The sequence below is a fragment of the Oncorhynchus masou genome, chromosome 16 (assembly GCF_036934945.1).
Source record: "Oncorhynchus masou masou isolate Uvic2021 chromosome 16, UVic_Omas_1.1, whole genome shotgun sequence".
Classification (NCBI taxonomy): Eukaryota; Metazoa; Chordata; class Actinopteri; order Salmoniformes; family Salmonidae; genus Oncorhynchus; species Oncorhynchus masou.
The window spans coordinates 16,244,249-16,265,730 of record NC_088227.1 but is presented as its reverse complement, the minus strand read 5'-3'; the positions used below and the strand labels follow the sequence as shown (position 1 = coordinate 16,265,730).

The following is a 21,482-nucleotide window of genomic DNA, read 5'->3' as shown; positions in this document are numbered from 1 at the left end:
GATGTTTTGCTACGACAGTACTAATGAGCCATTTTCCTGGACTCGCTCCATGATATAATATATAACTAATTATTTTACGTCCAGGTAAATATATACAGTATGTCTGGCTCAAGGCTGACCTCTCTGTATTCCTGCATTGACAGAGTACTTCATTTACTCTAATAACCAAGCATTGGCATGGACATTACTCTTCTGGTAGGATCTTTAGATTTAGCCAAGAATGCTCCAGCAAACGTTTACATTTAAAAGTCCAATTGCCTTTTGCTCCAAGATGCATGAATTATTTTCTTTGGTCACTGCCTCTTTTTCACAAGATTAGAAAGCAAAACATATATGGGGACAGGAATGACTTTTTGTGTTATCGTCATTTAGAAATGAATATTGATTGCGCCAAGACATGTGCTAGTTCTCCTTGTTACCCGTCTTGATTTGGAAACATAGTATGTGCTGGAAAGAATGCATTTGCCAACCACCCCGGCATCCTAGATCAATACCATTTCGTTTTTTGGCAATCGCTCTTGCATTCTCTCCATTTGCAACATTCGTCACCAAGCAGCAGCCATAAAGAGAAAGAAGGAACGAGAGGGGATAGAGAACGAGAAAGAGAGAGGGGGGGTCAGGGAGGGGGAGGGGTCACATGAGGCGATTGTACATGATTGCACACTGTACATGCCTTCTCTATCGTTTTAGAACAGTTTTGACTACAGTACCGTTCAAAATGTTGGGGTCACTTAGAAATGTCCTTGTTTTTGAAAGAAAAGCAAAAAAAATTGTCCATTAAAAGAACATCAAATTGATCAGAAATACAGTGTAGATATTGTTAATGTTGTAAATGACTATTGTAGCTGGAAATTATTTTTTTGTATGGAATATCTACATAGGTGTACAGAGGCCCATTATCAGCAACCATCACTCCTGTGTTCCAATGGCATTTTGTGTTAGCTAATCCAAGTTTATCATTTTAAAAGGCTAATTGATCATTAGAAAACCCTTTTGCAATTATGTTAGCACAGCTGAAAACTGTTGTCCTGATTAAAGAAGCAATACAACTGGCCTTCTTTAGAGTGGTTGATTATCTGGAGCATCAGCATTTGTGGGTTCAATTACAGGCTCAAAATGGCCAGAAACAAAGAACTTTCTTCTGAAACTCGTCAGTCTATTCTTGTTCTGAGAAATGAAGGCTATTCCATGCGAGATATTGCCAGGAAACTGAAGATCTTGTACAACGCTGTATACTACTCCCTTCACAGAACAGCACAAACTGGCCCTAACCAGAATAGAAATAGGAGTGGGAGGCCCCGGTGCACAACTGAGCAAGAGGACAAGTACATTAGTGTCTAGTTCGAGAAACAGACTCCTCACAAGGACTCAACTGGCAGCTTCATTAAAAAATGCACGCAAAACACCAGTCTCAACGTCAACAGTAGAGAGATGACTCCAGGATGCTGGCCTTCTAGGCAGAATTCCTCTGTCCAGTGTATGTTATTTTGCCCATCTTAATCGTTTCTTTTTATTGGTCAGTCTGAGATATGGCTTATTCTTTGCAACTCTGCCTCGAAGGCCAGCATCCCGGAGTCGCCTCTCCACTGTTGACGTTGAGACTGGTGTTTTGCGGGTACTATTTAATGAAGCTGCCAGTTGAGGACTTGTGAGATGTCTGTTTCTCAAACTAGACACTCTAATGTACCTGTCTTCTTGCTCAACTGTGCACCGGAGCCTCCCACTCCTCTTTCTATTCTAGTTAAAGCCAGTTTGTGCTGTTCTGTGAAGGGAGTAGTACACAGCATGGTACGAGATCTTCAGTTTCTTGGCAATTTCTCGCATGGAATAGCCTTAATTTCTTCGAACAAGAATAGACTGACGAGTTTCAGAAGAAAGTTCTTTGTTTCTGGCCATTTTGAGCCTGTAATTGAACCCACAAATGCTGATGCTTCTTTAATCAGGACAACAGTTTTCAGCTGTACTAACATAATTGCAAAAGGGTTTTCTAATGATCAATTAGCCATTTAAAATTATAAACTTGGATTAGCTAACACAACATTCATTCGGAACACAGGAGTGATGGTTGCTGATAATGTCCTCTGTACGCCTATGTAGATATTCCATAAAGAAATCACCCGTTTCCAGCTAAAATAGTAATTTACAACATTAACAATGTCTACACTGTATTTCTGATCAATTTGACGTTATTTTAATGGACAAAAAAATAGCTTTTCTTTCAAAAACAATTACATTTCTAAGTGACCCCAAACTTTTGAACAGTAGTGAATATTACCTTGAGTTTCATAATCACAGTTATTCATTTAAGATTGGATGCAGCATGCCTTTATTAAGAGTGCCCGGCTCCCCTAGGTCCTCCCCTAGGTCAGTACACTAACAACACTTTTAGTGTACTGACATTATACCTGACTGCTGGTTATTGTTGTCACAACCCAACATACAGTACCGCTCACCAGCAATAGGGATTCATATAAAACGTTTCAGTGGTGGTAGAAGAAGGCTTTGACTCTGATAGCTGTGTGATCACCTTCAATATGCACACAGTACACTGAACATGGGAACTGTTATGAGAGATATTACTAAGAGTGTGTGTGGTTTGGTTGCTCTCTCAAGCCAGAAAAAGTCAAATAAGTGATGTGGCACTTAGTAGGCTATTTCCTCTACATTTAGCATGGGTATCTGAGTGTAAAAAAAATGCAGCATTTCTCCTGGCTCTGCTGGAGCCCCTGTACAGGGAGCCAACACTAGGCAGGCAGGAGTACTAAACCATGACCACAACCAAACGTGAGTCTCTCAGCTAGCTGAGATTCCCCATCAGACCATGTCTCTCTCTCTCTCTAAAGAGTATCCCCAGCATAGCTTTCCCATCTTTAGAGCCCAAATGTCACTGCCCAGAATGGGGAGTACCTCAATCTGGCATATTATATAGCCCATCCTGGATAAGTAAAGGATTCCCTCAGGCATTGTTATGATAAAAGTAATTTTGGTCCCAATTAAGAGACAATTATATTTGCCACTCAATAATGGCAGGGAGAAATATGCCATTCAGGGCAAATGAAGCTCAAATTGGAATTTACCCTTGACAATCTCGTTGATGTATTTGATGTGTTCCGGAGTTGGAATTTAAAGAACCTGGGAAAAGCCCATGAAGTATAATACTCCATTTGCGGTGGTGGTGGTGATCATTTCAGTCATGTAGCTGTGTTTAATTTGGCCAAACACAGAGGAATAATATTGTTCATATCCTCCAGTGAATGAGAATGGTATTGATGGTTTGATCCCTGAAGCATGAGGAAACACTAATCTGGGAGCCGTATTGGCCATTACAGCTCTAATTAATATAGTACATGAAGCACCTCAGCGAAGGTAATGAACAGCTAAAACCAATCAACACGCTCACTCCGTAATTACAACTACTATCAAGGGTAATGTCCCAGGGTCCATTTAAAAGAAAGGATGGTATTTTAAATTATTTTGCCTCCAAGAGAGGAAAGAGGGAGAAAAGATGAGAGAGGGGGAATCAAGATGCAGCTAGCAGTGTGTTCAAGGTGCTGTAAATACTTTTTTGCATTAATAACAAGGAAATTAGGTTAGCGCTTCCTCTATGGGATTTGCAATCAGGTTCAGTCTACCAGAAAGGTGGAATGTCATGTTGATTGGCCCTCGGCGGCATTTCATTTGCCACTGCTTTGTCATAACAACTTGTTGTGAGTACTTAAGACAAAGCAATTTGGAGACATAGATCAAGTTGTGCTGACTGCAATTCTCAACAATGTTCCCATTAAACCTTCCCCTATAGCTAAAGCCTACTGAATAAAGCCCAATCAATATGTTGCTAGGTCTTTGGGGGAAGGGGTGCCTGCATATGTCACGCCCTGGTCAAAGTATATTGTGTTTGTCTTCTTTTATTTGGTCAGGCCAGGGTGTGACATGGGTTTATTGTGGTGTGTTTTGTCTTGGGGTTTTGTTAGGTATTGGGTTTGTGGCTTAGTGGCGGTATCTAGCATAGTCTATGGCTGTCTGGAGTGGTTCTCAATCAGAGGCAGGTGTTTATCGTTGTCTCTGATTGGGAACCATATTTAGGCAGCCATATTCTTTGAGTGTTCCTGTCTCTGTGTTTGTTGTCACCAGATAGGCTGTTTAGGTTTTCACATTACGTTTGTTGTTTTGTATTGTTCATGTTTATTCGTTCATTAAACATGTATGAAAATTACCACGCCGCATTTTGGTCTAATCCTTACTACACCTCTTCGTCAGAGGAGGAGTTAGAAGAAAACCGTAACAGAATCACCCACCAACACAGGACCAAGCGGCGTGGTAACGGACAGCAGCAACAGCGGCCAAAGACACAGGACTCTTGGACAAGGGAGGAAATCCTAGACGGGAGAGGACCCTGGGCTAAACCAGGGGAGTGTAGCCACCCCAAGGTGCAGCAGGAGAAGGAATGGACATGGGAGGACGAACTGGACGGTAAAGGACCCTGGGTTCAGCCTGGAGAATATCGCCGTCCCAAGGAGGAACTGGAGGCGGTAAAAGCGGAGAGGCGCTGGTATGAAGAGGCAGCACGGCGACGCGGATGGAAACCCGAGAGTCAGCCCCAAAAATTTCTTTGGGGGTGGCTAACAGGAGGTATGGCGAAGCCAGGTAGGAGACCTGCGTCAACTTCCTTTGGTTACCGGGGGCTAGAGAGACCGGGCAGGCACCGTGTTATGCTGTGGTGCACACGGTGTCTCCAGTGCGGGTGCATAGCCCGGTGCGGTATATTCCAGCTCCGCGTATCGGCCGGGCTAGATTGAGCATTGAGCCAAATGCCATGAAGCCGGCTCTACGCATCTGGTCCCCAGTGCGTCTCCTTGGGCCGGCTTACATGGTACCAGCCTTGCGCACGGTGTCCCCAGTTCGCCTACATAGCCCAGTGCGGGCTATTCCACCTCGCCGCACTGGCAGAGCAACCGGGAGTATTCAACCAGGTAAGGTTGGGCAGGCTCGGTGCTCAAGAGCTCCAGTGCGCCTGCACGGTCCGGTCTACCCTGTACCACCTCCATACACCAGCCCTCCGGTGGCAGCTCCCCACACCAGGCTTCCTGTGCGTGTCCTCGGCCCAGTACCACCAGTGCCAGCACCACGCATCAGGCCTACAGTGCGCTTCGCCTCTCCAGTGCTGCCAGAGCCTTTCTCCTCTCCTGCGCTGCCAGAGTCTCCCGCCTGTTCAGTGCAGCAAGAGCCTTTCTCCTCTCCTGTGCTGCCGGAGTCTCCCGCCTGTTCAGCGCAGCCAGAGCCTTCCTCCTCTACTGCGCTGCCGGAGTCTCCCGCCTGTTTGGCGCTGCCAGAGCCTTCCTCCTCTCCTGCGCTGCTGGAGTCTCCCGCCTGTTTAGCGCTGCCAGAGCCTTCTGCCTCTACAGCGCTGCCGGAGTCTCCTGCCTGTTTAGCGCAGCCAGAGCTGCCAGTCTGCATGGAGCAGCCAGAGCTGCCAGCCTGCATGGAGCAGCCAGAGCTGTCGGTCTACATGGAGCAGCCAGAGCTGTCAGTTTGCATGGAGCAGTTAGAGCTGCCAGTCTGCAAGGAGCTGCCAGTATGCAAGGAGCTGCCAGAGCAGCCAGTCAGCATGGAGCAGCCAGATCCGTCAGTCTGCCAGGATCCGCCAGTCGGCCAGACTCTTCCAGATCTGCCAGTCGGCCAGACTCTTCCAGATCTGCCAGTCAGCCAGACGCTTCCAGATCCGCCAGTCAGCCAGACTCTTCCAGATGCACCACTCTGCCAGGATCCACCAGTCGGCCAGACTCTTCCAGATCTGCCAGTCAGCCAGACTCTTCCAGATCCGCCAGTCAGCCAGGATCCGCCAGTCAGCCAGACTCTTCCAGATCTGCCAGTCAGCCAGACTCTTCCAGATCCGCCAGTCAGCCAGGATCCGCCAGTCAGCCAGACTCTTCCAGATCTGCCAGTCAGCCAGACTCTTCCAGATCTGCCAGTCGGCCAGACTCTTCCAGATCCGCCAGTCAGCCAGACTCTTCCAGAGCCGCCAGTCAGCCAGGATCTGCCAGTCAGCCAGACTCTTCCAGATCCGCCAGTCAGCCAGACTCTTCCAGATCCGCCAGTCAGCCAGGATCTCGCAGATCCAACCACCAGCCTGAGCTTCCTCTCAGTGCTGAGCTTCCTCTCAGTGCTGAGCTTCCTCTCAGTCCCGTGCCTCCCCTCAGTCCCGAGCTGCCCCTCAGTCCCGAGCTGCCCCTCAGTCCCTAGCTGCCCCTCAGTCCCGAGCTGCCCCTCAGTCCCGAGCTGCCCCTCAGTCCAGTGGGGTTCTGGGTGAGGACTACTAGGCCATTGTCGGTGGCGAGGGTGGACTATCCAAGGACGCGAGGAGGAGGGACTAAAACTTTGATAGAGTGGGGTCCACGTCCCGCGCCGGAGCCGCCACCATGGACAGACACCCACCTGGACCCTCCCCTATGGTTTTTGGTGTGAGTCCGGGAGTCCGCACCTTAGGGGGGTTCTGTTACGCCCTGGTCGAAGTATATTGTGTTTGTCTCCTATTATTTGGTCAGGCCAGGGTGTGACATGGGTTTATTGTGGTGTGTTTTGTCTTGGGGTTTTGTTAGGTATTGGGTTTGTGGCTTAGTGGGGGTATCTAGCATAGTCTATGGCTGTCTGGAGTGGTTCTCAATCAGAGGCAGGTGTTTATCGTTGTCTCTGATTGGGAACCATATTTAGGCAGCCATATTCTTTGAGTGTTTCGTGGGTGATTGTTCCTGTCTCTGTGTTTGTTGTCACCAGATAGGCTGTTTAGGTTTTCACGTTACGTTTGTTGTTTTGTATTGTTCATGTTTATTCGTTCATTAAACATGTATGAAAATTACCACGCCACATTTTGGTCCGATCCTTACTACACCTCTTCGTCGGAGGAGGAGTTAGAAGAAAACCGTAACAGTATATCTCTAACTGCTGCTAGTGTTTTACTGGCATCTTTCAGGGCTTTTTGTATAGATATGAGCTACTAATAATCCACCTTAGCTATTAGCATCTGTTTTAGTGTGTTTCGTCATCAAGTGAGCACTATTTGTCATATTAGCATGGTAAATATAAGTAGCTGCAGGCATTTAACATTATTCCCTCCGGCAAAAGGAAAATATTAAAATAGCTTTTCATTACACACATAATGGTTCAGTCAGTCGGTCACTCAGGGTAACATTCTAACAGTCTTATATATTCACCTGAAGACTGAAATCACGCCCAATGATCCAATGGGCCAATGGATGCCGAGCCCGCCCTCAGAAGCCCCACCTTCCTGGCTATAATCCCGGGGCACGCATTCATTTCCTCAATGCTTCGCTCTTCAGCTCCTCTGGAGGAAAAGCGTATCATGTAATTTGCTAACTTTTGAAGCAAACGAAGACTACGAAATTCAGCTCCGACTTTGGTCTGTTAGTAGGGAGAGAATACTCGTACCAATAGATGTTACAAATTTTGACTCTTCTTATCGGTTTTTGTTTTTGTTAAAAGCCCATTACTTTCTACACTGCTTCTGTAGACAGTTCTTCCTTGCTTTAGTAAGATTGCCAGTGGTAAGAGTAAATTCCAAAAGGCTAACCAGCCGAGTTGGAACCTCCGACTGTGCCCTAGGGCATATGGTTTCACAATAAAAATTAAAGATACTCATGAGTGCTTTCCTGTTTAAATGGAGTGGAAACACGCTCAGGAGGTCTTGGCTCGGACCAGTTCGTGTGACCATTGTCTCCTCCTGGCTTCAACTTCCATTGGGCATCGGGCTGACTTTGTGAGAAAGATTGGGGCTCCTGACGAAGGGTTTCCGGTGAAGCGACCTCGGGAATGGGGTTGTCTGAGGCCGGGAGAGAGCAGCAGCTGTGGTCGGAGTTGATAGGGCTGTCATCACAGCCAAGTGAAGATCATTCCAGTTTCTCTGTCATTGATCAGATTCCCGGGGATGATACACTGTACTATCCCTGGCTGGTTCTGGAGGGTGTTCAGAGTGTGAATCGAATGACATCAATCTGGGGCAGCCTAAAGCTTTTGGATTCGGCCGGTGAGAGTGAACCACTGGTGGTTAATACGCCTTAGATGGAGCTGTGTCGTAGGGCGGCAGATCACCCGGGGGTGGATTGGCCGGCTTCTCCCCCACAGCAGAGTTCCTCTAGGTTTGGGAGAAGGAATCTACCTCCTGTTCCTGCAGCTGTGAAGCATCGCTTACCCCTCAGCTAAAGGCGACCCGGGATTCCCCTCTACCGGGTTATGGGGAGTTCATGAATGTACAGGGTTTGGAGTAGGCGGGGCACGTTTGCACACCGCTGATGGATGCAAAGCTGGCAACTTACTTACCTCCATGGATTAACAAAGGGGCTAATCCTAGCACGGTACTTCCAAATAAACAGTCCCAGTTCTCAGGGGATCAGCTGGACAAAGTATACCAGGCCTAGGGTGTGGCAGCCCGGTTGTTGAATGTGGTCACAGTGCTGCAGATGTTCTGTATCATATCGATATGCTGCAAGAGCTGAATAAGACTATGGAGGCGGGAAAGCCAGTTTCAGGGATCTTCGTCGAAATGCGTGCTACGGCTAATTTTGTACTGCTGTACTATCCTGTCTGTAGGGGAAGTGTGGGGGTGACAGTGGTGGCTCAGCGACACCTCTAGTTGACATTGTCCAGGATTCCTGAGAGGGACATGCAGATGTATTTAGATGAGCCAGTTTCGCAAACAAGGTTGTTTGGCTCGACTATGGAGTTCTTACAGAAAACAGGACGCAGCTCTACGTGTCCTTTTCCCACAAAAATCCTTCACAGGGGTGATGGGGCCCTCCTCACCAAGCATTTATAGTGGCAACAGTGCTCCCAAGTGGCTCGGTTAATGGGGGCAAGTTACTAGTTGCCTAAGTCCCCGAACCTGGTGTGCGCTGGATGTCAGAACGGCAGTATCACGAAAGCACATTGTTTCAACCCAAAGTTCCTTGGTGTTCAGGGGTATCGAGAGGGCGGTATCATCCAGGTGAGGGCATAATAAAAACAGTTCCTTCCCCACATTCAGACACATGGTTGTCAAGAGTGGTGGATTCAAAAACAAATTATCCCAGTCCTCAGGGTGGAGCTCTGCCCCTTCAGGACATAATGTATGGGAGACTGGCAGTGTGCTCTGTCCAGTTGAGGCCTACGCAGTTTCACAGTGGGTGATGAGGACGGTGGCGAGGGTTTACGGACTGCAGTTTGCTGTACGTCCTCTTCCTTTTCGTGGCATCATCACGTCAATGGTCCCTGGGGTCCTAGCACCTGCCTTAAGAGTGGAGATTTCCTCTCTCCTTCAAAACCATATATTTGTGTGGTCCCCGTGTCAGATGTACAGAGCAGTTGGTACAGCCGATGGAACGCTGCGAACCTTCCTGGACTTGCGGTTTCGTTTTGAGGGTGGGCTCTCTTTCGGGCTCTCCCTATTGCCCCGCACCTTTTCTATGGTGGTGGAGGCTGCTTTGGCACCACACCGGTGCCAAAGCAGCCTCCACCACCATAGAAAAGGTGTTGGCCTATTGGCCTATCTGGACGATTGGCTGGTTTTGGCGGAGTCAAGGGAACAGGTGGAGCTCCACACTGCCATGCTGGTTTCCCATATTCAATCTCTCGGGTTCATAGTGAATTACAAGAAAAGTTGTTTGACTCCGGCTCAGTGCGTTTATTTTTTGGGTCTCAATCTGGACTCTGTTCTGAATCATGCGTTTTTGTCCCAAAAGAGGAGGGACGCATTCCGGCTCGGTCTGGCACGATTTCAGCTGGGGCACTCGATGCCTTTTCACTTGTGCCTGCAGTTATTGGTTCTGATGGCCTCTATGATAGCTGGGGTGCCTCTGGGACTTCTGTTGATGCGTCTGTTTCAGCGCTGTCTGAGTGCTACACGCCTGGACGCAACTTGCCATTGCCATCGGTGGCTCAAAGTATCCCTGTCTTGCTTAAGGGCGTTGACTCCTTGCAGTGGGTTCTCATGGGCCAGATATTGTCCCGCAGGGTGATCACCGCAAACGCTTCGTACTCAAACATTTTTTATAGTTGTTTTATAGTTGGGGTGGCAGGGTAGCCTAGTGGTTAGAGCATTGGACTAGTAACAGAAAGGTTGCAAGTTCAAATCCTCAAGCTGACAAGGTACAAATCTGTCATTCTGCCCCTGAACAGGCAGTTAACCCACTGTTCCTAGGCCGTCATTGAAAATAAGAATTTGTTCTTAACTGACTTGCCTCGTAAAATGAAGGTAAAAACTAACATTATTCTACCAGGTATATTGAGAGAAAACATAGTGTACTACTTTATCTTGTACACTTAAGGCTCGGAAGAGTTGCAGGGGAGAAGAGATAAAGGTCCTTTGAAAGCTAGGGAAAAAAACTGTAGCTTGCAACATTACATTTTTTTTAAAGCAGCTCTCATGCTAGAAAAGGTTGGAGACCCCTGGTAAAAGCCCATGGCACCGACCTTGGACCTAGCTTTGATCCTGGATGCTCTGTGTGGGCCTCCGTTTGAACCATTGGAGTCTGTGGACCTGAAGGTCCTTTCCTACAAGACTGCCCTGCTCATGGCATTGGCGTTGGCCAAGCGCATTGGGGATCGTGACGCGCTATCAGTACACCCGTCCTGTTTGAAGTTCACGGTTGGCGACTCCAAAGTTGTGTTACATCCTAATGCAGCTTTTGCTCCCAAGGTTATGGCTATATCTAACAGGTCCCTGGCTTTTGAGCTGTTCCCTTTCTCATCTCCTCCATTTGCTCCCAGTGAACAACGGAGGTTGCATGGCCTGTGTCCGGTGCGCTTTGCACATGTATATGGATGGGACCCTGGATGTCCGCGTTTGTGACCAGCTTTTTGTCTATTTTGCTAATCCAGCTCAGGGTAGGGCACTTTCTTGGATTGTCTCCCTGGCATTTGACAGCAAAGGACAAGGGGAAAGGATCGCCTAGTGATGTTCATGCTCACTCCACTAGGGGTGTGGCGGCTTCTAGGGCATCGATCCGGGGCATCCCCACATACCTTAGTGAGGTTTTATCACTTGGATGTAACTGCTCCCAGTGTGGCTCATAGTGTTCTTATGGCCGGGTCCGGGAATGGGTGTTTCGCAGTGTGCAGGTTGCGCATTTATCCGGGTTACCACAGTTCCCTGCGGGTATGAGCCTTGGGCTGCCTTGGGGTGCGGCAGAGCGTAAAGTGCGCATTATCAGGGTTACCATAGTTTCCTGTGTGTTTGAGCCTTTGGCTGCCGTGGCAGCGTGGGAGTACACAGTTTCCAGGTTACTGCAGGTTTCCTGTGTGTTTGAGCCTCAGGCTGCCGTGGTTCATCGGCTCTGATCAATGCTATGCAGCGCGTGTGCCCTTTGGACTTGGCCTGTAGTGGCAGATTATCATTGTGCATAGCCAAGTTGCAGCTGGTTCTGGTTCCCTATATAGGGCTCTGACAGTTCATGCTTCTCAGGTACCTATTAGGTGAAAAGGTGGCTTCTGTAACCAGTGGTGGACTTAATGATTTGGAGGCCCCAGGCAGAGACCAGCTTTATGGGTTTTATAGGAAAGACATGAAATTTAACTGTGAAAATGTATTGCCTTTTAATATGCCATGAATTTTTTCATCTGATTATCAAAAAGTAGGTTACCTTCGCACTTTTATCCAAAATAATTACAGCATCCAAACAGTGCACTTTGCACCCGACAACTTTTCTTCAATTGGCAAGTGGCTAAAACTATCTTACCGGAGAAAGCATCCAAGCAAACGAAAAAACGTACTATGCCGTACGCTTGTTGGCCAGACAGCATAAAATACATGGGCTACACATACAGTGCCTTCAGAAGCTATTCATACCCCTTGACTTTTTCCAAATTTGGTGTATTACAACCTGAATTTTAAATGGATTCAAATGAGATTTTTGTCACTGGCCTACGCATAACACCCCATAATGTCACAGTGAATTATGTTTTTATTTTGTTTTACAAATGTAATAAAAAATGAAAAGCTAAAATGTTTAGAGTCAATAAGTATTCAACCCCTGTGTTATGGCAAGCCTAAATAAGTTGCATGTTCTGTGTGCTATAATCATGTTTAACATGCTTTTTGAATGACTAACTCATCTCTGTACCCCACACATACAGTACAATTATCTGTAAGGTCCTCTGTCGAGCAGTGAATTAAAAAACATATTCAACTACAAAAACCAGGGAGGTTGTCTAATGCCTCGCAAAGAAGCACACTAATTTGTAGATGGGTAAAACTGTAAAAAGCAGACACTGAATATCACTTTGAGCATGGTGAGTTAATAATTACACTTTCCATGGTGTATCAAAACACCCAGTCACTACAAAGATACAGCCGTCCTTCCTAACTCAGTTCCTTACTCAGAAACCTGTTCGCAATAAGCCACTAAAGTAAAACTGCAAAAAATGTGGCAAAGGTATGCTTGTCATCGGCAAGGTCTATGGAGTTGTTTATGATACAAATAAATGGAATACAGCTAAGCACAGGCGGAATCCTAGCGGGAAATCTGGTTCAGTCTGCTTTCCAAAAGACACTGGGAGACAAATTCACCTTTCTGCAGGACAATAACTTTAAACACAAGGCCAAATATACACGGGCGTTGCTTACCAAGACGACCAAGGTGACACAAGGGGTATGAATACTTTCTGAAGGCACTTTACATGTCCTCTGCCTTGATGACGATGGCAGTATTATCAGCAGCACCTGTCTTTTTACTAAAGAAATATGTTCACTTCGGCAATTCTTCTGTAAAAATGTAATCTTTCTTTATTTTCTCTGCCTCTCTCTGGAAGCGCCTCATTGCGGCTACTTAATTTCAATGAAGGTCACGTTTGAAATCGCATCTCGTGAAACAATGCACAGAAACTCTGTCAGGGTGGAATAGTCCATTATTTTGAACCAGTCAAGGTGGAATAGTCCATTACTATGAACCAGTCAGGGTGGAATAGTCCATTATTATGAACCAGTCAGGGTGGAATAGTCCATTATTATGAACCAGTCAAGGTGGAATAGTCCATTATTTTGAACCAGTCAGGGTGGAATAGTCCATTATTATGAACCAGTCCGGGGGTGATTAATGACACTTGTTTCTTCCATTATGATAAAAGCTTGGATAATATTAATATTGATATGAAACACATGTACACTATATGTATGGAAATAAATTATTGGCAGGGGTTGGGGTACTCGAAACGGAGCATGGGTGGGATCTCAATCGGAGAAATTATATATCTTTGTAAAAGATTAGAAGTAAAAAAATATATAAATTATGCCCAGCTTATGAGGCCTCTTGATGATTTGAGGCCTGAGGCAAATGCCTCTTCTGCCTAATGGTAAATCCGCCACTGTCTGTAACCCCTTTTTAGAGCTGGTGTAATCTGTGTGTGCTTGGGCTGCTGTGGGTCTCCTTGTTTGGTACCCTCTGAGCTGGCTTGGGGTGTGATTGTATGTCCCCATAGTATGTTATACCGAATGATTGACTGAAAGGGAACCTACAGTTCTGAATACAACTACTGTTCCCTGAAGGAGGGAACGAGGTATAACATATTTTGGCCCCGTGCCATCAGGGGATTTGGGCACGCTGAAAGCTGTACTGAATTGAGGAAATGAATGCGAGCCCCATTAGTATATCCAGGAAGGCGGGGCTTCCAAGGGCGGGCTCTGCATTCATTGGCCCATTGGTCATGAAGTGAATATGAATGGTCGTTGACTCCCTCCTTCAGGGAATAGTAGTTATACTCATAACTGTACATTTTCCTGTGGTTATATATGAACATATACTCTGCAGAACAATACTGATACAATGCAATACTTAAGTGCTAAAGCTACATTTACTGTGACTTTTTTTTTCAAGAGGATGTAGTGCAAGCCTTTATTGTTCCTTAGCCTTTTATTGAAATTTGCCTGATTGAGATGTGGCCAGTCTATCTCCAGATTTTAAATTGAGCACGTTCTGTCTTACCTCTGCAGGTCCTCTGATAAGCCTGATCACAGAACAGAGGTTAATGCCTACAATAAAGGCCAACAAGGATTTAGAGCTTTTGGTGAACGTCCCCTAAAATGTACCATTAGAATGATGATAATGCCTGACCTTCCATCTCTTCCTATTCAAGGCGCTGGGGGGGAGGAGAGCTCATCAGGAAATGTATTTGGCTTATCTCAGTGTTTCATTTGTCTTAAAAGACTCAGATGCATAAAGACATCGGATCGTTATCGCGCTTTAGCACCTCCGTCTTTTTGGTAGAGGCCCAGATGCCTAGACCTGCAGGCCGGTCTCTGTGGAAGGCTGGGCTTTAATCCTGTCCAGTTTGTTATTCTGTGTGATCTGCTAATCCAACAGGCCATGCTCCCCGAGCATTGCTCCACCGCAGATATCGCCCCTAACCAGCCCTTAGACGGTCCGGACACTGATCATCCACTGCCTGGGATTATCACAAAGACACAAGCACGCACACGCTTATTTAGAGACACACACACACACGCACACGCACACACGCACGCGCACACGCACACACACACACACACACACACACGCATGCCTTTGTTTGATCTCACAGTAACCAGATGTCCTCCTTTTCTTCTTATTTCTGTGTCCAGTTGATTTTATAGGAGGGTTCGACTCCTATGGTTATCAAGGGCCTCAGAAGACATCCCATTTGCAACTACAACCCATGTACATGTAAGTGCACTGTAGCTACATCTCTTCACACCTCCTATTACAGTCCTTCAGAAATGTTTTCCCCTGACTGTGGCTTATCTGGGTGCCAAGTTCACTATGTTGTCACTATGCTGTCACACTTCAGTCTATACTATATCTGGACGAATAAGACTAGGCTGAGGACATTAGAACGCAAGGCAGAGAGGAGTCTCATATATAAATAATGCTCGTGTCAATACAGCTTAGGCAATAGCTTGGGTCAACAATGAGGGAGGGACTGTTTGTATCTGGACTCCTGAAAGGTTGGGATTGTCTTGAGAGTAAATGAGGAGAGGAAGACGGGATGTTCAGTCTTTGAGAGACTTGAAAGGATTTCCCTACTTGACACTGAATGGATCAGAGATTTTGTTTTATAATCCTGTGTACAGTGCAGGCTGGTCAACATATAATACACGGGAAATAGACAGTAATCCACTCCTACAGTATAAAGAGTTATCCTCGAAAGCGGGTCTCATAGGTACATTGAACATGAATGTGGATATACAATGCACAGGAGGTTGGTGACACCTTATTGGGGAGAACGGGCTCGTGATAATGACTGGAAAGGAATTAGTGGAATAGTAACAAATACATCAAACACATGGTTTCCAGGTGTTTTTTTTAATCACATTTCTCTGGGGGTCACATGAAGCAAATTTTTGGGGATATGCTGTGCTGTGCTCATGGCCTTGTGTGCCAGATGAGCTCCACAGTGGCAGGAACAGAACAGCCTGGGTATCCCCTGCCTGCCTCTCTCTGTGGAGCACAGGCCTCAGCTGACTGGCCCAGCTAAGTAACACTAATCGTAGGGGGAGAAACACTGTGAAGCAGTGCCAGGATTTAGAGCAGGGTGCTGACATGTCTACTAGTGGGGATAGGGGGTTGGTGGGAATAGGTAGGGAGGAAGAGAGGGGGGTAACAGCCTCTTGCCCAGCCCAATGCCTTCATTTGGTTATTCAGGGGTGACTACAATGGAGTGTCTCCTAAATCTTAACCTGCTGTCTGTCACTCTCAGACAGCAATGAATGGAAACACAGGGAGGGGAGGGGACAATGAAGTGCATAGAGGATGTGTGGACATGTCCATTGTCTAATGTGAATGGAATAGGATGTGTTGTATATGGCCCATTGTTTAAATCAGTATTGTGTCATCTGTTATTAGCTGCTGGTTGTACAAGGTCAGCTGAGTTCAGGTGGGAGTCCTCCGTCATTTAAGGGAGTAGGGTTTAGACTTGCACTCAAGGAAACACTTTAATCCTTCGCCAACATATCTTCTCAGTTGTGTCATGAACGTTCTGCCTATACTACTCAATAATAACTGGGCAAATAGGTGGCTAATTCCAGGGTAAATCACTTTGCCGTCATCACATCAGACAAGAACCATCATTTTATGATCATAATTTCCTGTATTGCTCAGGGAAAATGTGTAACTGTCGGTAGGTCAGCGTTTAACACATATGGCACACATTATGGACATATGGATTCATTTGTAACACAGGAGAATGGAGAAAAAAACAAAAATGTCATTAAGAGCCATTCTGTGGTTTTATGACAGCCAATAGGGAAGACAATATAGATTATAAATCATTTGCGCCAAGATAATGATATGGTAGATGTGCTACACATCATCTTCAATAGTCAATCAGTCTTCACAGCTGATGCCCGTTAACAATTGTTCTTATTGGATGTGACAACTGTGAATTACCAAGGTCTTTAGAGAATAGTGGCAGGTGTAATGATTCATGCTTTTTTTTTCCCGTGATGTGCTTGTTTTAGCATGAACATACAATATGAACTTGTATTTGAATTTGTCTATGGCAATGTGCTTTATTGGCACTGACTCATTTTTCTCTTTCTCTTCACAGGTCAAAGTAACAAGGACAGCTGCCTTATGAACCAATCAAATAGAGAGCTACAGTTCTAACTTATTGTCTCATTTCGTAAATGTCTTAAAATAATACAGTGTCTTACAAACTGTGTGGAGAACGTGAGATTCGACACTTTAACCTCAAAGACTCCGACAAACACTGGGTTTTCTTTGTCTCTGCTCAGCCTCTTTGCTCAGTGGTGGAGTCAGTCTGGGTCTGGACAAGGGGCCAGGCAGGTGCAAGAGCGCCCTCCTGTGGCTATGTTGACCTTACAGGACGCATATCTCTCCATACTGGTTCTTGCTTTCTTTATGACAGCTGAATAACTGTTATATTGAGGGAACAAATTGCTTTGATGCCACTGGACAGTGTTCAAAAGGACCAAGATTCCGGACAAAGGGAAACAGTTGAGAGCACTAGCTAAGTGGTGCCTGTGTTCCGACTAAGTTGATTAGAAATACGCTCTGCTTAAGGAATGTTCAATAACTAATCACTATGGCTTTAGTCATCAGAAGTAGTTTTATATCTCCCTTATAAAGAGTTGTGAACATGTGAAACCATGTGTTTACAATACATACACTTGGGCCGTTGGAATTCGATCTGAGTTGGGCAATTGAATGGGACAAAACTTTGACGGGATTGAAAAGGCAATCAGTTGTTGTTTCTTGCGATGGATGTATTTGCCTTGAATGTGCCAAGAACAACCGTTAAAGATGAGTTAGACAAGGTATTGGATGCTATCGAGAGATACATATTTTTGGAGCTCGTCTCGGGGACATCAGTTCAAAAGTTCATTCGGGGATAACACAATATTTGTTTTGCATGAGGTGTCAAAATCTGTTGCATATTTAATCTCTGAAAGCACTGGACCTCATCCCAGACTAGGTAGAGGTGACAGTTGGCCTTTCTGCAGATGTCTTTTCTCTGTAAGGTTATGTGAATTTTGTGCTTTTTTAAGACAGCGTGGAGACATGAGTCTAATGACAAAGAGAAAACAAAATGTAACTTCTTTCAATTCTAGATTTTTTTTTAACATGTGACAGTGTTTACTCTTTTATAGTTGACTAACAATATATTATAGAGAGCTTGGAATTAGAAGGTTTTATCTGCATTTTTTTAAATCAAAATTGAGTTATTGACATAGCCTTGTTCTCTTCAATGTTCTCTACATATATATAAATACCCCAATTCATGTTGTTAAGTTCCAAAGAATACAATAGAAAAATAGCTGAACACTATTCAAAGCAATGAGGGTTCGTAACTATAAAGCCAATTATCTTAGAAGAATCTTTTTGCAGATAGAACCTTGTAGTCCCAAGCTCTTGTTATGTTGTGTATAAGTGGGCCTTTCTTTTACTCCTAACTGTATAAAGTGTCAAGGGAAACCTTGGGAACAATATCTTGCTGATAGTGGTGTGGTGTGAGGACTAGAAGGGGTGTGTGGTAGAGTTTGTGCTGTGGCTGAAACGTTGTGCTTTTGTCTAGTGGACAGCGTGGGAACCCCCTGAACCAACCAGGACTGCCTCAGTTCTTTCATCGTCGTCTTAGCCTCATCATACTGTAACTGTTCTACTGGAGGGAGCCTTCTTCCCGTGAGCAAAACAATTTGTATATCTCCCACCATGCATAAATCCTTCTGCTCTGTAGACCTTAACTCTATATCATGGGGCCTATCTATGTTTTCTATTTCAATAGTGTGAATCTGTTGGCTCTTCTGGAAATGAATGAGGTAATACTAACAGGTCTTCCAAGTGACTGAATATTGAAATTGAAGCTTGTATTTCCCCCTCAGTTGTGATCTATGATGATAATTTTGTAAATGTCACCTCGAAATACATAAAATGCCTAAAATGCTGTTCTAAACTCAGGCAAGTTTAGCTTCCAACATACACTTACTATTTGTGTTTGAACATGACCAAATGGTAACAGCCAATACAAAACCTGAAGACACAATGATTCCAAAGCTAAGCATTATCCTCTTCTTCATAACATTTGTGTCTGGGACAGTATGGTATTGATATTCAACTGGGTAAAAGCAATATGGTCTCTAGTATGCTTCCATTCATTATAAGTCCCAGATAAGAGTAAGTTGTGTTTTATCAGTGAGTTGATCTAATATGATTGGATAGTGGATGTACTGTAGTGACACTGGTGGTTACCAACATAGTTACTTACTGCTGCAATTGTCCATCACCCCTTGATTACAGAGATTATTCAAAGTTGTAAATATAACAGAAATTCTCAACCAGGATAACGTTTTTGACAAGATGTTGTATAGATCTGAATTAGAAATAAAATAATTAGATTGCATCTTGCTGTACTGTATTCTAAGTTCCTACGTTCAAAGGGAGCTGCATATAATACTGTTGCAGGCACTCAATTGCTCATCATAGAGGCTTTCCTGAACACACCATTGGTTGTTTTGCTTGGGTTCAGTGCTCACTTCTACTTCTCAATAGATTTAGCAATTTATATTTATGTTACTTTCAAATTGACTGTAAATATAATAAAATCTAACTGTGGAAAAGTCCAATCAATTTTCTCATTTGATTTCCGAGTACTTTCACTTCCTGCAATGCCTGATGTAATCACTGACATCCTACTTTCTAATCTCTCATCTGAACAGCGAGATGTGCTGATACAATAATGGTTTGGAGTGCCTAGCAACAGCCTGTACAGCCGGAAGGTATCATTCATTACAATTTTCTACAGTATGTGAGGCAAACTGTTGCCAGCCTCAGCCCATCCGTCCTCAACACCGCAGACATAACGGAGGAGGGTGTGAAGCTAACCTGATGCTGCCATCTATCATTTATTTGTTCCTCTATTTTACTAAATGCTCCACTCTCGTATACAATGTTTAAAAGACCCATGTACTTGCCCTGTGCCAAGTATAATGCTCTGGCAGGAGGCTATTGATTAAAACCTTTGAAGCAAGCACATGTGGCTACCTGTGGATGTAAAGATTTTCCTCTCCTATACATATCTCTGCAGGTTTACCTTCCACCTGCCTGAGTTTTCTATGAAATATCCCTTTATGAAAGATAGCAAGGCGTGAAGCTCATTGTTACCTGAGACCTATACAGCTTTCTATAGTAAACAAAGCTTGCCCTCTGGGAGAAGAGGAAATACTCTGCCAACTCCTCACTGGAAATTGGATCTTTAACCAATGAGGCAATTGGAAAGAGAATAATATCCTGATATGATACAGGAGCTGAGCTGTGGTCGGGGGAGAAATCAATCCTTGACACTGTTGCATTTTTATCTGATCTTTGTGTGTGTGCGTGTGCGTGTTTGTGTCTAAATATACACCAATTATGGAAAGGAGACTGTCTGTACTTGGAAACCACAGCGGTAATGCTCACAGAGCAATGGTCCCAACACACACAGAGCTGGCTGGAAGTTCACTGAACGCTCACTCTCTCGCACACAAAATGAAATGTCAAAGACTCACCAATATTCACAGCCATCTGTTCAAGAGAAAATGCAAAGTAGTCTGTTTTAAAACCTCCATCAGAGTCACACTGCAGCTGGGCTCCAAGCTGACCAAAGAGGTGCCATCATGTGACAGATTGTTTTATCAGAGAGTCATGTGAGACCTACCAGTGTTAGAAAATGAATGAATACGGAGAAAAAAAAAGCATATAGGCTCCTATGCTAAATAGTACTAAGAACATCAGGGACATCTCTAGAGCTCTTTTTCTGATGACATAGGCATTCCTACCCATTAGTGTCTGTCTCCTCTTTGCCTCCGTCAATCATTCTGTCTGGGCCTCCTGTCACAGGAACCATATGTAGTGGAGAAGTGTATATGATATAATGAGGTTGGGAAGCCTCAGAGCGAGTAATGACTGATCATGAGCCATATCACAGTACTACTTTGTTCCATTGCTTTTCCCAGTGAGGAGGATTTCAGAGTCTAAGTCAGCATCTCCGCTGTCTTTTGAAAGTAAAATATGCCGTAATTTGTTTTTTATTGGCAACATTAACAAGCAGGCTTATAAAAAGTTTAATACACAATACACTGTTTAATGTTCACATATTCATGATACTACCTATCAAGAGGTTATCTTGATGAACCTAGTTTTGATAACAATATGGTATTAGTCATTTTACTACCAAGCTAACATATCCACATGTTTACAGTTGGCTTCTTAAATACAATATTAGCTCTATGTGTGAAAGTTGTTTGTCTTAGCTGAATTTCTCCCTCTTGGCACTGTATGTTAATCATGTATATATAAAACGCAGCCCCGAGGGTCCATTTGGCATTGGAAAAATCGACTAATTTGACCACGGGGTTGATTCAGCACGTATCCATTAGCCCTGGTGGCCTAATATGAAGGTAATTTAGCCCTGAAGCCCTTCTGAAGAAAACTGTACAGTCTGCACATATGCTTGTCTTTTTTACGTTTTCTATATCGACTTGCAAACCAGATTTCCTCTGTCGCAGTTACATATCCTAAATGCAAATTCCCCAGTTGTGATGTGTTATAGACTATTACTACCCTCTTCTGTTGACTGTTGATGTTGTCAGTGTGCCACTGGACCACACATGTATTGCTGATGATTATTTCATTGGCAAATAAATAAATGGAATAAATATATTCAATTGTGAAATGAAGTGCCATCACTTTCCGATTTTGAATAGTTTTATTGAAAGCGTCTAGTAGCCTGAATTGGCAAGTGTCATGGTAGAAGGTATTATAATCTGACCAAATATGGATATTATAATTGGAATACCGTAATTTTCTCCAACTCTTGAGGTATTCCTCAATTTGTGGAATAAAAATGTTGTCCTTTATTTATGGCATCAGGTGCGTCCATAGATTGATTAGGTGAGGCCTTTTTACACAATTGCGTATAAATGACAGATCATAAAGTGCTAGATTGTTTCTACCTTGGTTGAAGGTAGC

General features: G+C 44.6%; 1 protein-coding gene across 3 annotated transcripts in view; it reads left to right on the top strand.

Annotated features, from left to right (window-relative positions):
• The window catches only part of nkain2 (sodium/potassium transporting ATPase interacting 2), a 164,177-nt gene extending 147,207 nt beyond the window's left edge, over positions 1-16,970 (top strand). For 2 of the 3 annotated variants that reach the window (XM_064990944.1, XM_064990943.1), the window contains exons 6-7: positions 14,600-14,681; positions 16,564-16,970. In XM_064990944.1, coding sequence (XP_064847016.1) covers positions 14,600-14,681; positions 16,564-16,573 — 92 coding nt within the window. In that variant the 3' untranslated portion in view covers positions 16,574-16,970. Of the gene's footprint in view, positions 1-14,599; positions 14,686-16,563 lie in introns of those variants that run through there. The other variant, XM_064990945.1, reaches the window with a different exon arrangement.
• Positions 16,971-21,482: the final 4,512 nt, after the last annotated feature.